The sequence below is a fragment of the Zootermopsis nevadensis genome, unplaced genomic scaffold (genome assembly GCF_977971745.1).
Source record: "Zootermopsis nevadensis isolate Lab colony 2312 unplaced genomic scaffold, Znev_1.0 Znev_ptg000028l, whole genome shotgun sequence".
NCBI lineage: Eukaryota > Metazoa > Arthropoda > Insecta > Blattodea > Termopsidae > Zootermopsis > Zootermopsis nevadensis.
The window spans coordinates 15,038,976-15,060,396 of record NW_028259160.1 but is presented as its reverse complement, the minus strand read 5'-3'; the positions used below and the strand labels follow the sequence as shown (position 1 = coordinate 15,060,396).

The 21,421-nt window shown below is 40.0% G+C and overlaps 1 protein-coding gene across 4 annotated transcripts in view; it reads right to left on the bottom strand.

Annotated features, from left to right (window-relative positions):
* Positions 1–416: 416 nt before the first annotated feature.
* The window catches only part of mwh (multiple wing hairs), a 56,579-nt gene continuing 35,574 nt past the window's right edge, over positions 417–21,421 (bottom strand). For all 4 annotated transcript variants that reach the window (XM_087357370.1, XM_087357371.1, XM_087357372.1 and 1 more), the window contains 5 exons: positions 17,080–17,390; positions 12,718–12,997; positions 11,524–11,790; positions 7,779–7,943; positions 417–6,343 (listed from right to left, as the gene is read on the bottom strand). In XM_087357370.1, coding sequence (XP_087213496.1) covers positions 4,082–6,343; positions 7,779–7,943; positions 11,524–11,790; positions 12,718–12,997; positions 17,080–17,390 — 3,285 coding nt within the window. In that variant the 3' untranslated portion in view covers positions 417–4,081. The remainder of the gene's footprint in view (positions 6,344–7,778; positions 7,944–11,523; positions 11,791–12,717; positions 12,998–17,079; positions 17,391–21,421) is intronic.

Sequence of the window (21,421 nt, the reverse complement as noted above, 5' to 3'; positions counted from 1 at the left end):
GGATAATATTTAAGTGGGCATGGACTGCGTTAACAAAGCCCGGAACATGTTCCAGTGGCAGGATGTTGTGAACACGATGATTAAACTTCCTGTTCCGACTGTCAGTTCCTCGAGGACTCGGAATTACTCAGAATTCTGGAGACAGACATCGGGCTACAATTAAGTGAACGCGATAGTCACGTAGGACAAATCAGAATGACTTTGAAAACAAAATACATCATGTAATAACATGACGAGGTTACAGAACTAGTTATTTGTGTAACAGAAGAGTTTGCTAATTCCAGATGTAGGTTTTTATAAACTAATGCCTACAAATGAAACTAAAATGTAACCAAAGGGTAGACAAACAAGAAGAGAAAGTTGACAGTGGATCCACGGTTCCGGAAAATTTGACGTAAATACGTCTATACTGAAAGGAATTTTATATTTTGGCTTTATTCTAAATATTTCCTTTATACATGCTTTACAACTGAGATAAGTTTGATTAAGACTGTGTTCTCTAATGACATATTATTCATACAAAAATCACGTGTCAGTGATACTGGTGTCCATTCCTGAATAAGACGCAGGGAAGTCAAAATATGTAACAGATTAATGAAGTTCATTAATAATTTTCCAAATAAAAAATATTAGGTAACAGAACATATAAAGCCTACTTTCCTATTGCATTTCTTGTCATACTAACCTTGAACTGTTTATTATATTAGCTAATAAATGTTTGTAAAATCCAGCAGTAAAAAATGATTAGCTCACAAGTTATAATTTTATTATAATTACATAATTAAATACACGTTTTATCATCGCTCACAATCTGAAATGTTATAGGATGTTATTACTGTCAATAACATCTAGGAAAGAACTTTTATCTCATGTGACATATATCGGTTATATAACCTCAAAGTTTCAAAGTTTTTGACATACAAGCGTAATTTTTGGGGGTATGCTTACGACCTGTTATCATACTAAATTGCAAATGCCTAGCTTAATATTTGTTAGTTACCACTGTCAAACTGAAAGGCAGACGTTAATCTGACGACTGAACGGCAATCCCGTAGAACAAGACTGTCTGAGCGAGGATCAAGGTGAACTAGTGTTAACATTTTATTTATCATCCATATTGATTACCAATTATAATAAAAGTGGAGATTGTTACATGTACATCGTAAAATATACAAATTAAAGAAAATATATTTTCTATAAAATACAAAATAAATTTCACTCTACTTTCCATTCTCCAGCTAAATCTTAACTATTGCACTTGCATGACAAATTTAAAATACAAATGGCATATGTACACTCCCCTGTGAGATCGTTCCAATCGCTTCGAACGTAATTTAAATAATTCACCACAGCACGTCATGAATCCTCTTGCATTACTCACTTAATATTATTTAACCTCAAATTCATCCAATTAAATAGACTTATTTGTAAAGGAACCCTTTACATTTTCTTCCACGTTCTCTAGGGCAGTGGTATTCAACCTGGGGTACGCGAAGACATCTTAGGGGGTACGTGAAATTTAAAAAGAAATATATTATTTTATGATAAACACTGAATAATCAGTAATGTAATTTATTTAATTTATTTTATATGTAGATTATATACTACATATATAACTTGAATTATACATCAACAACTTTGGGGGTACAAAGTTGAAGAGAAATTATATCTGGGGGTACGCGCGACATCTTAGGGGGTACGTGGAATTTAAAATATATATATATTATTTTATGATAAACACTGAATAATCAGTAATGTAATTTATTTTAGATGTAGATTATATACTATATATATAACTTGAATTATACACCAACAACTTTGGGGGTACAAAGTTGAAGAGAAATTATATCTGGGGGTACGCGAACAAAAAACGTTGAATACCACTGGTCTAGTAAAAGCTTACTACAGTCTGCCAGACTACACATATGACGTATGAATATGATAGCATCCACATTATCCAACATATGAAAAACTTCTCTACATTGTTTTTAAGGTTATGTAACTCAATTGTTTATGAAATAGTTTCCAATCTTCCCCAGTCAAGTTACGCAACCTGCAGAATTTATTAATGCCCATGTGTTAACAGTTTTACTGAATAAAATTCTGCTTCGGCAGAACGTTACCAGTAAGCCCGCTACCTTCACGGAATCCATCTCGTTCTGAGTGAAGATCACCGTAAGTGCATTACTGTTTGGTTTATATTTAAATACACAAAACCAAACTTAAGCTATTTAGCGCTGAGGTTAAGAATGCGTAGAGATTCACCATACATTTACATGGCGTGATGATTACGATGATGATGATGAAGATACTGAGGCAAAATTTTGCCTTCAACTGATCAACTGAAAGTAAACATTACTCACCATCCGATATGAAATGGATATATAAATTTAAATTTTAGACGGAAACCATCTGAAATCGTTCCTTCATCTGCTCCATCACTTGATCAAAATTCGTCGTGTTTCGATGCCACGTGTATTAAAATCATTTCCTCGAGATTAATGGACACCAAATAATGACGTATGAACAATGCACGTCTCATGTTTGGTCAAATATGGTCAGATGAATTATCTTGCACTTATGTTGGACACTGTCCATTGTCCGAGTTATTATAACTGACAACTTAATTGAAGAAGAAATGAGGTACAAGGATTGAATCAGGGATGCATCATGAGGAGTTTACTGACACAATAGTAATCTGATTGCATAATTAAATTATTATAAGTTGTATTCATAGAGAGATGGAAGATATTTATATATGAGATCATCATCTCGTAAGATTTGAGGTTTTCACGGCGGTAAGTAAACCCAGAAGATAGAAATTTTGAAATATCTCATTCACAATTGTTTACGCAACAGTTAATAAAATAATTTGTTTTGAATACTATGGACGCTATAGGAGTTTGCCTTTAAGAACACTTCACTTTCTACCTGAATTAATATTTGAATTATACTTTACATACAATTCCTCTGTTCTTCGTTTGTTCCCACAATTTATGTGGGCCCAAGGTCACGACATGCAAGTGCTCCTTGATAATTTACATCTTCATACACGTCATTCCCCGTTCTAGGCTTATTTAAATTTCCGGTAATATTCAAATATTCAAACCTTATAAGTTTAAATAAGTCTGATTAACGTATTTCTTTGCATACCAAAAAAAATGATATAATTCTGCTCCCCACAAATTAGACGCCAGAACATGTTAACCGTGTTTCTCACCCAGTACATTCTATCTTCTTTATACTTTACATGGAATATTTTCTTTTCATTCTAAAAGTTCCTTCCTTTAGCCTGCAGTATCATCCATCAGTTCAGTCACCGACCCCTAAACTCTACATTTTTAAAAAACATTTCTTCTTCTTCTTCTTCTATGGCTCTGTGGTCCGTATTCGGTCCATGGCCTCCTCAATTCTTCTCTTTCATTCCGTTCTCTGTTAGGTCCGTCTGTCCGAGGCTTTATATAAATAAAACAGCGAAATTATACAATAATTTCAATAAAACTGTGTAACTGACAGACAGAAGAGCCCAGTATATTTAATATACACGATTCCGAAATATATTCTACTCCCATTTTCAGGTGATAAGCTAACGGATATATTTTTATTTTCAATCTTAGTAGAAACTGTCACAATTGTAACTAAAACTCTCTAAATTCTAAACTGTGGTGGTTCAGAGCTTAGAAGAGAGACGAAATATTCAACGAGATTTGCGTTTAATCTCAATCACTCTTAAGCGGCCCATCCACGTACGAGTCTGACTCGGCGAGCTTGACTCGTGAGCCCACCCACAAACGAGTTTGGCTCGATGGAACCCGAGCCGAGCCGGACTCGTACGTGGATAGTCCGCTTTAGTAATACTGATAGCGTACTTATCATATCTGAATATGGAAGTACGGCCACGTCCTAAACCACTCTACGTATCGCAACTCTGCTGTCACACTTTCGTAACTGCCCTCATCACTCCGTTCGACGTTATTACGTGCAAAGGAAAATTTCAATTTTCATTACGAAAATTTCCGAGCATATAAAATGAAACTGAGTTGCCTAAATTTTGAGCAGACAAAAATGCACACAAAATCTCTCAGTAAAGTCCGGAAGGAAGGTCCGTCACTTTCCCAGCTATCACGTGACATGAATTACGAGAGCTGACGGGTGACGAGGAAGACCTTGGGCAGTATTCTGCTGCAGGCGTCAGGATCTGCGGTTTCATCAGCAGACGCACTGGCGAGCCTCCGGTTACGTGGTGCCCTGAGTACAGACCTGCGTTGGCGTGTCCTCTCTTAATGACGAAAGATTTACTACTGGAGATACCAATTTTACTGTGGGAGTTCGTTGGTGACTGGTGATTCAACTGGGGGGCAGACTCAAAAGAACTGCCTTTGTTAGGGGCTGATGGAAGGAAGAGGGGATGACTTGATCCATCTGGAGGATATCGTCTGCTATTAGACACTGCGGAGGGTTCGTCGTCGGGACATCGGGGGAAGCGAGAACTACGGAGTTCTCTGCATGATTGTAAGGATAATGGTTGTGATGATGCTGATGATGACCGCGGCACAATGACGACAGGTGGGGGGGTGCTATATGCCACGGCTACGTCAGCTAAACTCCTTCTGGACCGTGATTCAAGGTAACTCTTTCCCCACTCCAAACTCCAATCCTCAGTCCCGCTACGTCCTTGGTCGCACGAAGTCACGACGATGTCCACGAGCGAATCTAAGCCCTCGTCAATGCGGTCCAGACTTTTTGACTTCAGTTTTTTTGAAGCTAGTGATGGATTTACCAGTTCTTCTTTTCTCGCGCCAGAGTAATTTGTCTCTGACGATGATAATGATTTGTAGTGCTTTTGTTCTGGAGTTACTTCTTGTGAATTTGTGAAATCTGACACGTAAAATAAACCGTCGAAACTCCCGCATCTTTGTCTTGAAATCGGTCTCCTACCATCCGGATTTTCATCCTTCAACCGTACTTTCTTTCTGTCTGAAGAATCCTCCTTTGACTTCAGCCTTCTACTCCCTGAAACTTCATCTTTCGATATCAGTTGATTATTGTCAGAAATTTCATCTTTCGATACCGGCCTCCAGTCATCCGTCACCTCTTCCTTTGTCCTCTGTTGAGAATCCTGTTGTCGGCTGCTTTTGGCTTTGTCATATCCTTCCTGATTATTGACGTGATGGAAGGACTCGTTGCGTTTAATAACGACAGTAGTCGTGGAATTTTTATTGATCCTGCATTTAAGATTCTGGATCTTGATCTTGTCATCATGATTTTTCATATTATTGTCCTTATCACTGTGAGTGCCGGTCTTGTATCTATATTCATCATTTTCACAGGGATGCTGGAAGACCTGGACCATATGATTACTACTCCTGCTTCCCGTACTGGTATCGATAATGCACGCCCTCTGAAGGCACGTGCTTCCAGTAGTCGTTGAAGTGACACTTCTTTCTCTGGCAGAACTCAGCAGCGAATCTGAGTCTTCTTCACTCGTGTGGCTGGGAGTTTCGTCATCAAAGAAAGGATTCTGTCCGGTTCTGTCATCGACATAGACGTCGCGTCCTGAATTCAAGAGCAGATGAACGAGACTTCGAGCTCTTCTCGGTGGCTGTGGCAGAAGACACGTTGGTACAATCTCGACTTCCGTCTCTGATGCCGGATGATGAATCTCGATAGACGTCACCTGCCTACCCTGTTTTCCGGAAGAGAATTTCTTCGAATCGGTTTGATGATTATGATGATACGGTGATACTTTATGGTGATGTTTGTTCTTACCCGTTTCTGTGTCTGTCTTATTCGACTTCTTCTTTATTTCATCTCGTTTATCTTCAAGTTCCCTTTGCTTCTTTTCAGCAGCCTCTGCTGCATACGCTTCTGTTTCTGCGTCATTTATAATGTTTCGTAATTCTTCTATAACTTCGTCAATCGTTGTTTCATCTTCGTCATCACCACCTTCTGACGCATCATCATCTAACTGATCCACACTCGTTTCCTTCATAACAACCTCGTTATTTACGTTCTTCCGCAGTCTGTTTCTCTCGACGAGGATCGTGTCATTCTGGACAGCAAACAGTTCGTACACCATTGGCTCTCGTTCGATGTCACCAGAGTCCTCCTCGTCTTGAGACAGAGACTGATCTTGGTCTGAAGAACTGATGCCTTCATCCTCAGCTGGAGTAGAACCAGATCCTTGTTTGGAAGAGTCTGTCGCATTGTTTTTGCTGTCAGAGTGATGTCGTTTCGATGACTGGGTTGTACGAAGAGTGGCGACCTCCTCCTCCAGCTCACAGCACCTTTCCTTCAGACACTTTTCCAAAGACAGCAAAATGCTTTTCTCTTCTTGCAGAATCTAAAATTCAAGAGAAATAATACGTTTAATGATACATCTAAAAAGCACAAGTCACGAACTGGTTCCAGCAAACCACAAAACTTCCTGTTTTATTATCACGTGTGAACTCAGTAATGAATGTGAGTCAACGAACAGAACTTGATCATAATGAACACGTGGTCACGGCACCACAGAGTCGAGCGGCGAGGTAAGCGTCCAGATATTCCGTCGGTTACTGTATCAGTTAAGAGACAAGTCCCATTTTTGTTTCGAATTATTGTTATTACGGAAATTGCAATATCTGTGGAAGGACAGACGTGGAAGAGGTGTACTCCTGTGGAGTACACCTTGCTCCTTTACACACTCATCCATTTACTGCAGACACAAACGCACGAGTATCGTTTGAAAAGCAATCAGAAAAGTTTCAAATAAGACTTGTAGACCGTAATGATATCTACATTTTGTGAGCGCTGGGTCTAGAGAGCCGCTAACAGTTCGAAATAGCGAAAAACAAAAAGACTTCTGTCCTACTTTTGTGGTTCAGTGGTACTCCACACACACTAGAATACAGAACAACTGGTCAGGTAAAATTCATCCTTAGCCAGCTTCAGCCAATCAGGCGTCGTTACGCTCCCAGCGAGCGTTAGCCTCAGCTATCTGGCTTAAAGCATCAAAAGACGACTAGGTTTAAGTCAATACAAACTAAGCGTGACTAAGTCCCTTCTTGCAATGAACCGCAGATACCTCCAGTGCAAATGGAAGTGATTGTGATTTGAAAATACGAGGACAGGTGAAACTGGCAGATTTTCTCGTGCTTTGTGCGTGGTAATGAGGGCCCATTCATCGACTTGTTGCATGGAAAATAACTATGGTCAATGTACCCTATCAATCTGTAAGATGTCGGTGTAATGAACTCCGATGTAAATAACACTTATTAATATATTTTAGTCCTAGTATTATACTTAGATGTTTAGTGACGAGAAAAAGTGACGTGAAATGTAACAGAAGTAATTACGTTTCGCCTTCTTCGGGGTTTATAACATCTGCATTGTATACAAGGCTGAAAAGATGCACTCATTTGGAATACACTGACATTCCAAAGACACTGCAAGATTCAAAATATAAAATGAAATCTGTGTACCTTTTTATTATTTGTTGGTCGTAGTCGCAGGCTTTATGTTGTAACTCACGCTGAGTAAGTATCTGAAACGTGAATCTGTTCCATTCATTGGCCAGTATTTTAATTTTTACGGGGTACTGTCGACCAAGTGCAGATGTCGGAAGGAGAAGACTCCTTCAACGTATTTCCTTCATTATTCTTTAATATCATATACTAACAATAAGAGCTGCTGTCCTGTTCCCGCATTCATCACCCTGTGGTTGACGGCCTCTGCGAACCTAACCTGAAAGTTCCAGTCGCAGAGACAACCCAAACTCAAGTCGACGAACAACTGACCTGAATACGGCGTTCCAGGAGCGTCAGCTGTTCTCCCAGAGCGTCCTTGTCCCGTTCCGCCTGCTCTGCCCTGTCCCTGAGGGACGCCACGTCCACGTAGTTCTCCTCCCAACGCGACAGCTCGACGCGTACTTGCTCGGCAGCATTCAGGTTCGAAGGCAGGATCTGCAGATCAAGATGACTGATGCGTCAATCTACAGCTGGAGCACGGACAATGCATTTCGTATTTGGGGTCGGGTGGGTATGTTTCAAAGTCACCAGGGGCCCGGGTTCCGTCCTCTCGAGAAAGAGTCCGTAGTTCAGACACTGTTGACGTAATCTGATCAATAGGTGGAAAGGCAGATTCGAAATCTAAGTTTTTCTCTCAGAAGAATAAAACAATGAAAAATGTGAAATTTCTTTCCAAATACATTAAACCGCCTGTTGCATATATTACAATAACCAAAAGTCAGAATCAATCGAACAACAAAATATACAATAGTCTAACAAAATCAAACACGACTAGATACATATTTTGCTTAATTTCAGAATTGTAGAAATGTCCAAAATAACTGAGCACAACTGGCAACAGACTCAGTTATTAACATACTATTATCCCAGATAATTTATTATCAAGTATTATAATCGTGACACGGATCGTAGGAACTTTTTGCAAGGCAGTGACGTATTGCGATATCCGCGAGATGGCACATGATTGATGGATGTCGTCTCTGTCATGTAATCTAATAGACGTACTGCCTCTGTCCGACATAATTTTCTGTTTATTTCTCAAGTTATGCTGCAAAAAAAAAACCGCTTGAACGTAATAAACTTAGTGTAACAGTGTGCTTCAAGAACAAATGATCGCATCGTAAAATGGGCATAAACTGTTTCCTTTGCAGTGAAATTCTCGGTTGTATGCGTTTCCGATGGTGTGTGGCGGTGAATGCTGATCAGCGAAGTCCTTGCCCGGTGCAATGATTTCCTGAATAAATGTTACAAACCTCCAGTGAAATATTTTGTGTAGCTGTGACATGTACTGACAGAAACGCACCTGACATACAAATCGCTAAACTAAGGTAATGTACGCGTGGAACGTGAACATAAAACACAGGCTGAAAAGTGCAACCATAAAATCAACATCGACCTTTTAAAATGAATTTTTTTTATATAATTTCCTGAATTTTGTCGTATGTGAGAATTGTTAAAAAAACACACAAGGGTGCCTACCTACGACGCATTCTAACAAAAGTTAATAAATCTTCAATGATATTAATAGTTTTGCACTCATTTAATCAGCGAATTAAACCACTATATATTTTAATAAAATGTACGAAAAATTGCAGAGAAATGGTCTGGAAAATGTATGTGCTCCTGCGGAGAACATCTTCCCAGTCCTGTGAGATTTAAGGTTCTCACGGCGGTGAGTATGAAAAGACGGCGAAGTGTCACTGATTAGCCACTGCAAGGCAACAGTAATTAATCTATATTGTTTATTGTTTAAATCTTGTCCGTCTAATCACAATAAATTCTTATTAAATGTTAAAATATTACAATAATTAACATTTAAAATATTTAAAATATTAAATGATGTTCTTTATCGAAATATTCGATTTACATTAGACCATCATTTTTTACGACATGTTTCAGTTCCTAAAAGAACTATCTTCAGGTGTATATAATTATATAAAGATTCAAATCAATAATAACTTAAATACAATTTCTATATATTATTTTAGCGTACATTTTTTATTAGATGTTTATCAGATATCAAACGAAGTTCTTTTCCAGATTTTATTCCGTTTTAATAACACATTCGATGTTGTTCTGTATATGTACATCATGCTCAATATGACTTTAGTGTGGGTGAACGTTTTTTTTGTTGTTTTTGTATCAGCCTGTAATGTAAATAATATAAAGACTAAATGAATATTAATAAAATAGAAATAGAAAATAAAATAATATATTGAAATAATGAAATATAATTTTGATCTATAAAGCACATTACGATCAAAATTGCGCCGATGTCATAAGCACTTTATCGCACACGTTTCTGAGTCGTTATTTAAAGCCAGAGTTGCTACATCGTTTTCCGTTTTCTTTGATCAGAATGAATACCAAAGAACTGTCACAAGTTTCCATCTCATTTTAATTTTATACCTAGTCAATATCGTCTTGCCGGACGCAGAGACAGAGGAATGGGGCAAAAGAGGTCATTCACGCAACAAGAAAGTTGCGCGGAGAATTACGTCGTTATTTTCTAATAAATCGAAATGCGACGACCTAGTTGCGTGATTGTTTGACCTTGTTCCAGGGGGCAGCGTGGTGAATTAAAGGGGCTCCGTCTTTATGGATTACAACGTCCAGCCAAAGAGTTCATAAAACTGAAACCGGGAGCTCTGTTTGCATTGATTACACCGCCAAATTAGGCGCGTAAATATCGTATTTTCAAATTAAACCTAAATTCTAGCGTAATATCATCATCTTATCTCCTTTCGGTCTTCGGAGTTAAAAATTCATTAGCATTTCTAGTTTCCTCATACCCAGCACACTCTAGCTCTCCATGTTGAATTATCCTAAATATACTAGGGCATTTATACAATTCATAAAGTTCCTTATAATGTAATATCTTGTGATGTTGACTTATTTAATACTTTTGGGTCATAATATTTCCCTAGGCACCTTGATTTCAAACAAATCTTGTAATTGACGTTTTCCTTAAAGTAAGTTCGTGGTGAACCTTATTTCAATTTGTTACTTCTGTTCTCAGACATGCGAGTTGCGAGACATTATCAAATAATCTCATAAATATTTCAACTATTTCGACTTTGAACCGATAAATTTTCGGGGCGGTACATTCAGCCAACCTTATGAGTCGACGTCCCGTACAGCGACCAACAACATGACAAACTAAGGCAGCTGGAGGCTAGTGGCAATGTCTCAATTAGGCTCATACTGCCTTTAGCTACAGGGTTTTAGTTTAATATAACAGACAAAAATGTTACGTGAGTGAGAAAAATATAATACGATATTAATTTTCTTCGAAGTGTCTCACTCCGCTGCTAGTTCACGTTTCAAATGAGTTTTAGTCGCCCAAGAAAGTACTTATGCTGTGTCATTTATACTCATCATAACAGAAGTAGTATTTCGGGGTTTTTTATGTAGTACTACGAATGAAAAAGTAGCATGCCACATTTAGAGGCCACGTCCGAGCGTATCCATGATCTAATTTCAGTTCTAAGGTGAATGGATTTAGATTAGACCACAAACTGACATTCGATAACCTCTCCTCCGAGTTACAACCAATAACTCGAAGATTTCTGTCCTCTGGGCTGTTGCGCCGTGTAGTCTGGTCGATGTTAACCAACGTTTCAGAGGTCATACTGCCTCCGTCATCAGGGCGATTCTTAGTATGAAGATTTCTGTCTTCTGGGTTGTTGCGCTGTGTAGTCTGGTCGATGTTTACCAACGTTTCGGAGGTCATACTGCCTCCATCATCAGGACGATGAAGATTTCTGTCTTCTGGGTTGTTGCGCTGTGTAGTCTGGTCGACGTTAACCAACGTTTCAGAGGTCATACTGCCTCCGTCATCAGGGCGATGAGTATGAAGATTTCTATCTTCAGGGTTGTTGCGCCGTGTAGTCTGGTCGATGCTAACCAACGTTTCAGAGGTCATACCGCCTCCGTCATCAGGGCTTAGTACAGAAGTTTTAATCGGCCACGAGTCTTTCTAGCCTACCATTATCACAATATCCTGTTAACTCACCTTCTTGATGTTGCTGACGTAGAAGCCCGCCTGTTCGAGCTCAGCCTGCAAGTACAGCCTACTCTGTGGGTTTGGCGCCGTCTCGATGAGTGTGTTGAGAAATCTGACACCCGCGGCCTGCAGCTCCGGGCAGCCCCCGGCGCTGCTCAACATGCCTACCAGAAAACGGAACCGCACGGGCTCGCCGAAGCGTAGGCGCAGGGTGGAGAGGGCCTCCGACACAGGCCCGTGCCCACAACCCGGAGGCTCGCACGCCTTCGTCAACAACTGAAAGCAAACGCCCTGTATAATCACTGATGCAGAGGCGAATAATGTGATTCCTGTGTGTCACATACGAGGCAACTAAATACAGTCGAAACAACAAACAAACTGTGACTCGCAGTAGCAGTAACTTTTTTTCTTTATTTTGGGTAATGGACTGAGTTGGGATCAACGGGGAGTCGGACTTCTTCATATCGATTATACCGTCGATAGATAAGTTCATCGACGGGTGAAGTATCTTGTGTGGTAAAAGGAAGAATATCAGAACGTATAGGCGTAGCTGCAGTCACAGAAGAACAAATGGCAGAATTTGAATTTAAGTTTAATTATATGCAACGCTAAGCAGTGGGATCATATCGAAATAGTACATCCAAAATAAAGAATTTACTTTGCAATTTTTCGGTACAAAAAATTTTTTTGTTCTTGTTTTTTAACAATCTTCAAGGCTCATTTACATCTGAAACAATGGCTTACATTTCTGTAAATGATGTACCCACATAAACGTAGTTTGTCTTAAAAACGTCGAGATTCAACGGGGAATAGTTTCTCTCGTACCTTAATCTTTCACCCTATTTCTTCCCTTCCGCATTGTTACTTCGATTCCTCTCGCCCTTGCCTGAGACTGCATCCCCTTACATATGACATCACACAGTCTATTTCAATTTCTTAAAACATACAGAAAAACCTTAACACAACTTCATAATTTAAAGAAACGTGCGTATTAAAACTAATATAGAACTCTGTAATACAAATTTAAGACAGCTGATAAGACAAAACTGTTACAGAACAACAAAAACAATTAATAATATTAGACAATTAAAATTTCACCGCCTTCTACCACGTTCGAGCTCATCCAGATATCTCTCTCAAGCGAGCACGCCCATGAAATGGCGTGTAGCCTAGCACAGATGTTGTCAGGGCCCGTGAACCCACCTCGAGCGCTATGACACGCGATTTGCTAACGTTGCTCATGATGCAGACTGCCAGGGTGAAGAGGCCGGCCGGAGACGCCGCCAGACGCCTCGCGGCGTCCGGACATCGGAGACAGCTGCGGATGCACTGGAGACAAGAATGTTCGTCTAGCAGGGCTCGCCTCAGTACGGGAGGAGGACATCGCGTCTGTTGGCTCGCCTGACTCAGCTGCACGGCTCGGAGCAGCTCCAGGAGAAGTGTGACTCCGTCCAGAGGGTCGCCGATAAACTCTTGGACAAAGCTGCAAAGGAATAATAGTACACTTTGGTGGACGGTCGCGCCTATACACGACGACACTTTACAGTCGCCACGAGCATCACGAAAAACACAGACACCCCGACATTTAGCAATAAGAGCTCAACACAAAGCGAACAGAATTCAATTAAAAACTAGAATTTATAAAAATCTGGCTGTTTATCGATAGATTTAACGTAATTTCTCTGGTTATCCAAATCACGTCTTTAAGTGTTTTCTGTATTACCGTTGTTTTGATAAAACAGCTGGTGAGTCAGGTTGACTATACGCTTTCTTACATTTCCGTACATCGGAAAACAGGAAGTTCTACCGCCATTACCTTTAGTGCGGCTTTAAAACACGGAGTTGTTATGAAGATGACAAATTCCAACAGACGGACATGCCGATATTAACAGTTCATTATGCCCTAATTTTACCCGCTTCATATACAAACCGCAAATAACACATTTTAAATATTGACCGTGTGTTCGTCACTAAACCTCGCTTTTCAGATTTGTTGCTACGCAAGAAGTTCTTTATGAAGCCTACTTCGATACGATAGCATCAAATGAAGTGTAGAGAATTTGTTTTTCCGAATATCTCACGTTTTCATTCTTGATGCAGCCTTGTAACTCTCCAGAACTGAAGTTCATAATCATAGGAGTATAAAACGTAAAGACGGCCTAATTAAGAGGAAGCTAAAGTGCCCCCTGGCAGTGTGGTTAAGGTCACTGGACTCAGGCACTAGAACGGGCCACAGGACCCAGGGCTTCGAGTGACATGTCTTGAGCGAGACGGCCCTTGTTATTAGCGGTACCATTCCCAAGTACTGTTAGCGCAATTACCATATATCTGACGCATGAATACCCCTCGTTGTGCATCGATTTATATTATAACGGAAGCATTAGGTGATTCCTGAACAATATCTTCAGGGTTCGGTTCGAAACAAACTTCGTAGCGTTGGCTGTTTGCTTCATTAGTCGATCCAACTACGTCGGTATTCGTGACTGTCAACACATGAAATGTAATAGATGAACCTGGGTTAATTCAAGCGAAATCTCGATTGGTCCACTACAATTTCCTTATCAATTGAATCAATATTTGTACCGTCATGACTCGGTGTCGACAGACACGTTTACAGTCAACTTAACCCTTTAAGACCCAGTGGTAACTATATGTACCACCTGCTTCACACAGTTAATTACTCTGCGTTTTGTATGTATGGGTTTCGGATTGTTCTCAGTGTAAACAGGGATTATTTCCTTAAACAGCGTCAACCAGTTGTCATCTGTAATGGTGAAGTGTTGTGTTTTCTTCGCGGTACGGACTGATTTATTAAATAATATTTAGACGAGCTTCGGCTTCAAAGGGTTAAGGAACAACGTGATGCGGTGGTTCATCCTCCTTTACAGCTACGCCGACCGGACGATAAATACGAAACAAAATCCCCATTAACTGTGTAAATTATATTCCCATTAACGTGCGATTAAATAAATTTAATGACCATCATCTGTTTCTATCGAATGAAATTACTTTCATTGGTCTACTGGCTGCAATTAGTCACGATTTCTAACACGAACGCTTTGACGCCATTGTCCGAGTGTAATTTTCGTTGCAAACAAAAATTGTACTGCACACAGACGTTAATAATTAAACCAGCGTCTTGTAATTCTCTCTCAGATACTGCAGAATGAGACTGCAAAAACGGAGCTTCCCGTGAAGAGAATCTTTGGAAACAGTCTGTCAATAATTCATTTCAAATTATCTTTTTCTTCCTTTCTTTTCATCATCCGTACATCAGCAGGTGCAAAAATTCTTTTCCTAAATAAACGCCAAGTGTTACAAAACTGAAGCTAAAACTGCAGACATTTAAAATAAAAGAATCTACGATGTTCTTTTGTGACCAACTCAAGTGGTCATTTGAGCTCCGCTACATCTGGTAAACTGAATGGATTCCTGTCCATTTGTATTTTTTTTTAGTGTTCTGTCTGACGACAGGTCCATATGAACAGGATCCTTCCATCCTTTTCTCGGACTGGGACCTGTTCATATACGTTCTTGGCAGATGATCCAGAAGTGGTTTGCCATTGCCTTCTTCTATGTGTGAATGGAGTAATTGTTGGGATGCCACGGAGGAAAACTCCGTGTTGCCTAGATCACGGCCTTGCCCAACACAAGTTATAAATTCGGGCACCGCCGGGAATCGAACCCGAGACCCCAGGATTACAAGGCCAGCGTTCTAACCGCTAGACCACCGTGGTTCTCCATTTGTAGTAGGTACATGAAATTGCCTGACGCGGTGTTCTCAAATTTATTTATCTCGAAACACTCCGAGTCTCGAAAGTTAATGACGGAACTCGAAAATGAGACACATCCAAACGACGGCAAAGCTGAGAAGAAAGTTGTTTCAAACCAGTAACACGACGTTGATATGAAATCGCCAAATAGGGAGACTTCTTTGGACTGTGAAGTGCTTATTAAATCAACTTAATGTAGCAACAACAAAACGGGATGTACATGTTCTTATTTTGAGATAAAAGTCTCGGAGATTTGATTACAAGCAACGTCAAGACCAATTACTCGAGCCTCATCTGCAATGTGGTACAGTGTGCTCCGCATAAAGCCCAACACATTAACGAATACATGTGCTAACGCAAACTTCTATCTGCATTTACGTCGGATAACGCTTTAAAACCCATTGGTAACTACACGTGCCACACACTTCATTTCGTAGAGATGGGTTTTCGCATGATTTTCAACGTGAACAGTGATTATTTCCTTAAACAACGTTAACAAGTTGACATCTGTAATGGCAATGCGTTGTGTTTTCTTTTCGGTACGGACTGGTCTTAAATATTATTAAGATGAGCTTCGGCTTAGGAAAAAATAATTATACTTTAAGATCATGTCCGACAATTTTAATACAGGCAAAATTTATGCTTAAAATATGCAGTGGCGTTAATCACACACACGAGAGACGAGCGCTGAATAAAGTTTCTTTTTCTCCATCTAAGCCTATGTCTCTTAAGCGATCTCTCCCCTTCAGATTTCCCGACTAAAACTTTGTATACACCCTTTATTTCGCGGATGCGTGTTTCAATGTCCACTCAACCCATAGTCATCGTTTACGACTTCAACGCAGCGTCTTTTAATATTCTTGGAGAAGAAGGCGGAAGATATTGAATCCAACATTTTCCTTTCATAATATGAAGGCCCCAGTTCCATAGCTACTTCTGATTCTCAGAAGCAGGATGATTTTTTTTATCTTTCAACATCAGTTTGCATTCTTTGCCCAATGAAAGAAAACTACTATTTTATTTGAAGTAACAATAACCTATTTTTTATTCATAAGTTATTACGCATGCTTGGAAACAGAGTTGAATCCATATTTCTTCTTGTTTGTCTTTTTCCCTATAAACGAAAGAAAATTATGTAACGTGGGAGCATGTCTGCGTCGCCAGAGAACAGGTTCTGACATTCTGTTCTTTGTCAGGACAGGCCGCCGGATACGCCTGAGTTGTATGTTGATTCAGTGCACTGCACTTTAGCTAACCTTGGCTTCAATTCAGCGTTGCACAATCATCTCCTATTTGAATTACATCCAGACTTCCGCAAGTCAAATTATAATTGCAGTTTGCTGTCTTCTGGGCTGTTGCGCCGTGTATCCTTGTATAAGTTACCCGACGTTTCACAGGTCCTTGCTGCCAGCATCGTCGAAGCGATGAGTAAGCAGCTCTGAAACGTCGGTGGACTTATATCAGACTACACGGCGCAAATCCCAGAAGACAGTCGTCTTCAGACTATTCGCCGCCCTGAGAACGTGGAATATCAGAGGTTTGAATTTACGTTTACATTTGCTTTAAATTTTTAGGTTTCAACAGTGGTCAATTGCGGGTTTCTGGATTGTGACACCCTGTATGTTATGTAGGTAGTTACAAACATTTCTATTTGTATCTTCTGTGTTGAAGATAGAGGCAGTATGTTCCTCCGCAACGTTGGAATCTGCCCACAAGACGTCACAACGAAGAAAATAAATATCGAAATATTCAAGGTCACGAAAACCTCGAGTCAAATTTCACGCGTTCTTACCTCGGGAAGGCGAGCCTGAGATCTGCCTTCAGCTTCCCCAAGAGTTCGGTGACGGTGGAGAACTGCCTGAGGCTCATCTCCTCGCCGTGGGGTGTGGTGGGTGTGAGGATCGGGTTCCTGTAGTCCTTGCTGCTCTGTCCAGGAACCGGCTGTTGGAGGTTGTGCGCGCTCTTAAGCGTCGCGTCGGCAGATTCCGCCTGTACGGCGGACCCCAGGCCATACAGTTGAGCGCTGCTACCTGACCGGCGCCCCCACTTGCGTAGGGACATGGCGTAGTCCTCTGGGTTGTACACGGGTGGCCGCTGCTGTTCCTGGAACACGAAGGGAAGACTGAATAAAATCAAATGCACACAACACGTTACACGAACATCGAAAGAGCGCTTAATATATCAATAAACCCGTATCGAAACGTTGGAAATCCTTACTAAACGCCCTCATGATAGAGGCAGTAAGCACCTCTAAAACGTCGGTAAATTTCTACGACACGAAACGGCGAACATCCCAGACGACAGTCATCTTCGGACATGGATGTTCCGGAACAGAAAAGCGACCTCGCCTTCGACCACGATCAGCATACACCCTTGAAAAAATACATCGACGAGAATGTTGAATCTGTTAAGTAACGGCCAGTATTTCAAGTCTGACCTGATATTTAGAAGTAGACCACAGCTTGGAAAGCTGACGTCTTTGCCCGCAAAGGTTGCCTTTAGCTACTGGTAATGGTCTAGAAACGCAGTCACCTTCCTGTCCAGCCTCTCAAACTACTTCTGCAGACCATCCATGTGATGGACAGACGCGACTCCAGTTTGCTGAGACACTGGCACATAAACAATCAATAATCTTACAATAAACATGTATATGACACAACAATATATTACACCAGGATCACCTTAAACTATGACCTAAATTTTCTTCGTAACAAAATAAGTCGTTTGAGAAATGCATGTCTGAACTCCGGGGAAATTCTTGCAAATCACACTTTATACGTGTTACTACTGCAGACCTAAGACACGTCCAGTCAGTTCGTCCCGCGTTACCCCTTTGAAGAAGCCGAGTGGTAATCATCTGTACCAGCTATTTTTACAATCAGTAACACTGCATATCGTACTAATGGTTTTCGCATTATTCTCACTGCAAATGGTGATCATGTCCTTAATCAGCGTCAATCAGTTGATCTCTATAATGGTGAAGTGTTGTGTTTATGAATTTTTAAATATTATTTAGACGAGCGTCGACTTCAAAATGGTTAATCGAGTCTGTGAAGTAAAAAATGTTGGCACAGAACCTTGGCCATCGGTCACTAATATCTATATAAGATACACAGATAATTACTGGTCCTGTAAACCTGATGTTATACAATTAATAATGCACACGCTGCATGCAAATTTTAAATCGTAAATTTACATATAGGTTGAAGTTTCTTTTCCCCTAGATGTTATCTGTGTTTTAAAATGCAAGATTGTTTATCGTGTTGCAATGACGCTAAAACTGTCTTTGTATCAATCTGCCTGTCTCTCTCTCTCACACACCTAGGTCGTGCTATTCTATAATGTTAGCTGGTCAACGACTTGTGTAGTAGCTGCTAGCTGCTTCTATAGTACGATGACGGGGGAGGTAGAACTTCTGTAGCTAAGGAACCATGACACATACGAAATTTACTAGAACCTTCAACCGTGAACATGGCAGATTTACTACAAGAAAATGCTTTCAAAACTCGTATTCATCATTAAGTATTGTATAGAGGCAAGAATGCTTTTGTAATGATTTGCTTACTTCGATCATTGAAACACGAAGTTAAATTCTGCTACTCCTTCAGATGTCGTTGAATACGCCCTGCGGCGGCTTCATTGAATGATTAGCAAAATTTATTCTGAAATTATAAGTAGTTTTAGGCACTAAGATTGATTCACCGCAAGGAATCTGCCTACACAGGACAACGAGCAGGATTCGACGTTTCCTTAAGATCCATTTTAATATTATTCTCCCACCAACGCTAAGTTCTCCCAAGTGGCATATTTCCTTCAGGTTCCTTTACCAAAATTTTGTACACATTTGTTGTCTCTTAAATGCGTCCTGCGTACCCCGATCATCTCATTCTCCAGGATTTCTCAAACTCTTCTCAAAGACCTCTACAGAACATCTACATGACTTTGAAACACTTCACTAGGATTTCTCCAGGACTTCTTCAGAATTTCTCCAGCACTTCTCCAGCAATTGTCCAGGATATATACGTCCATCAGTTACCACGATAGGAATTCTCCAGGAAATTGATGAACCATTTCTAAAACCACAACTTTAACTAGCCTAACTTAACACATGACCTAACCTAACACAACCTAACCCAACCTAACATAACCTAACCCAACCTAACATAACCTAACCCAACCTAACATAACCTAACCCAACCCAATCTAACCGAACCTATCATTCTCAAGTAGCCCCATCTTTTGGAATGCATTTGCCTTGACTTATGAATGAACTTTATCTATAAGTGGCTTCAAACTAACAGGATTATGGTCACTCAGTTTAATAAAGTTAGGTAGATACGAAAATGAGAAAAATTATTCTTGAATTGAGCTTCAAAAATTTAAAGCCCCATACTCCTCAAAACCTTGGACTTATCTTCTTATGATCTTGAGGTGACGTTGACATATCCATGTCCTGAAACTGACAAGATTATAGTCATTCAGGTTCCTACAGATCGGCAGAAATATGCGTTTAAAAAATGAACTTAGAATGACCTTGAGAACTTTAAAAGTCTCTATTCGGAAAACCCACGGACTTATATTGTCATGACTGTGACATGACGATGACCTGTCCGTGACCTCAAACTGACAAGGGTATTGTCACTTAGAATCCTACAGATCGGCTGAAATATGCGTTTGAAATAATGAACTTCGAATGACCTCGAGAAATTTAAAAGCCTCTATTCGGAAAACCCACGGACTGATATTGTCGTGACTATTACATGACAGTGGCCTGTGCGTGACCTCAAACTAACATGAGTATTGACATTCAGATCCCTACAGATCGGTAGGAAAATGCGTTTGAAAAAAAAACTTTCGAAATACCTTGAAAATTTTCAAGGCCTCTACTCGGAAAACCCCTGCACTTATTGTCGTGTCCAGGGCTGTGGAGTCGGTACTAAAATCTCCGACTCCGACTCCTTCATAAATGCTCAATATGTATTAATAAGGGTAGACCTACTAAAATGGTACGTGGCACCATAAGAGATTTAATCACCACTACGTGAATCATCAGTCCACTTTTTAGACTTATAACCTATATTTAATTATACGTGTAATAGTTATTGCAGAAATCGGTTGATTTCTAGACATTTTGTATTCTTAAGGTACCGGAGCCAAAGTTACAGAGCATTATTCCCACACATTTTGGCTCAACGCGTCGTTGAATCTCCCTAAGCGTTAGGCCACCGGCGGCTCACACGGTATAGAAGGTGTTCTTAAGAATTTATATCGAGGTCGGTACATTTTTACCGACTCGACTCCAGAGTCCAGGCGTAACTTATTTTTGAAATGCATCTCGTTTTTGTAGGAAACATGAAAACCGATCAGAAATATGTGGTTAGTACCCTGGAGACTTAAGACTCGTCTCTGGGAAGATTAATTTTAAGTTTCGACGCTGAACTCCTTATAATTCTCGCGTCAAGCCGTAGAACATTCAAGAAATATTAATATTATACAGTATATTAACTGATCCTGCCATACAAGTAGCAGTGAAATACAAAAGTCTACAGATATTTCACTATGCAGTACACATACTTTCTAAACAGATTCTTTGCGATTATGTGCACTACGTATTCCACTGGCTTCGATGTTCATTTATCACAGATTCAAAGCCACTGCTGCAGTCCTGAACATATTACATACAACCTGTCATACATAGTTATAAAATAGTTAATCATATCAAAAAGAAATTTTAGAATTGAGCTGTATATCCAAATGAGATATATATTTTACACCGCGCGGCAATTCTATAAGCCATCTTTTACAAAATCGATTAACTTCAATTTCAGTTTCATTAAAACAAGTTTTGAATTCACTGAAGAAATATAAAATTCATCGGACTATTTTAAGAGTCGACATACTCAGTATCAAATTTCACTAAAACCTTCCAAACGTTTTAGAGATGAATCACAAGACAGCGGAGAGTCAACTTTGGCTTCGTACCTTTGTTTACGAAGTGCGATCGAAAGGTTTCCAGACTGCGCGTATAAAAACCCGTACACTTATCTCAGGTATTAAATTCATCCATCACCCTCGAAGTAGTTCCCCTGGGAGTGAACACAACGATCCCAGCGCCGCTGCCAAGCCTGGAAGCA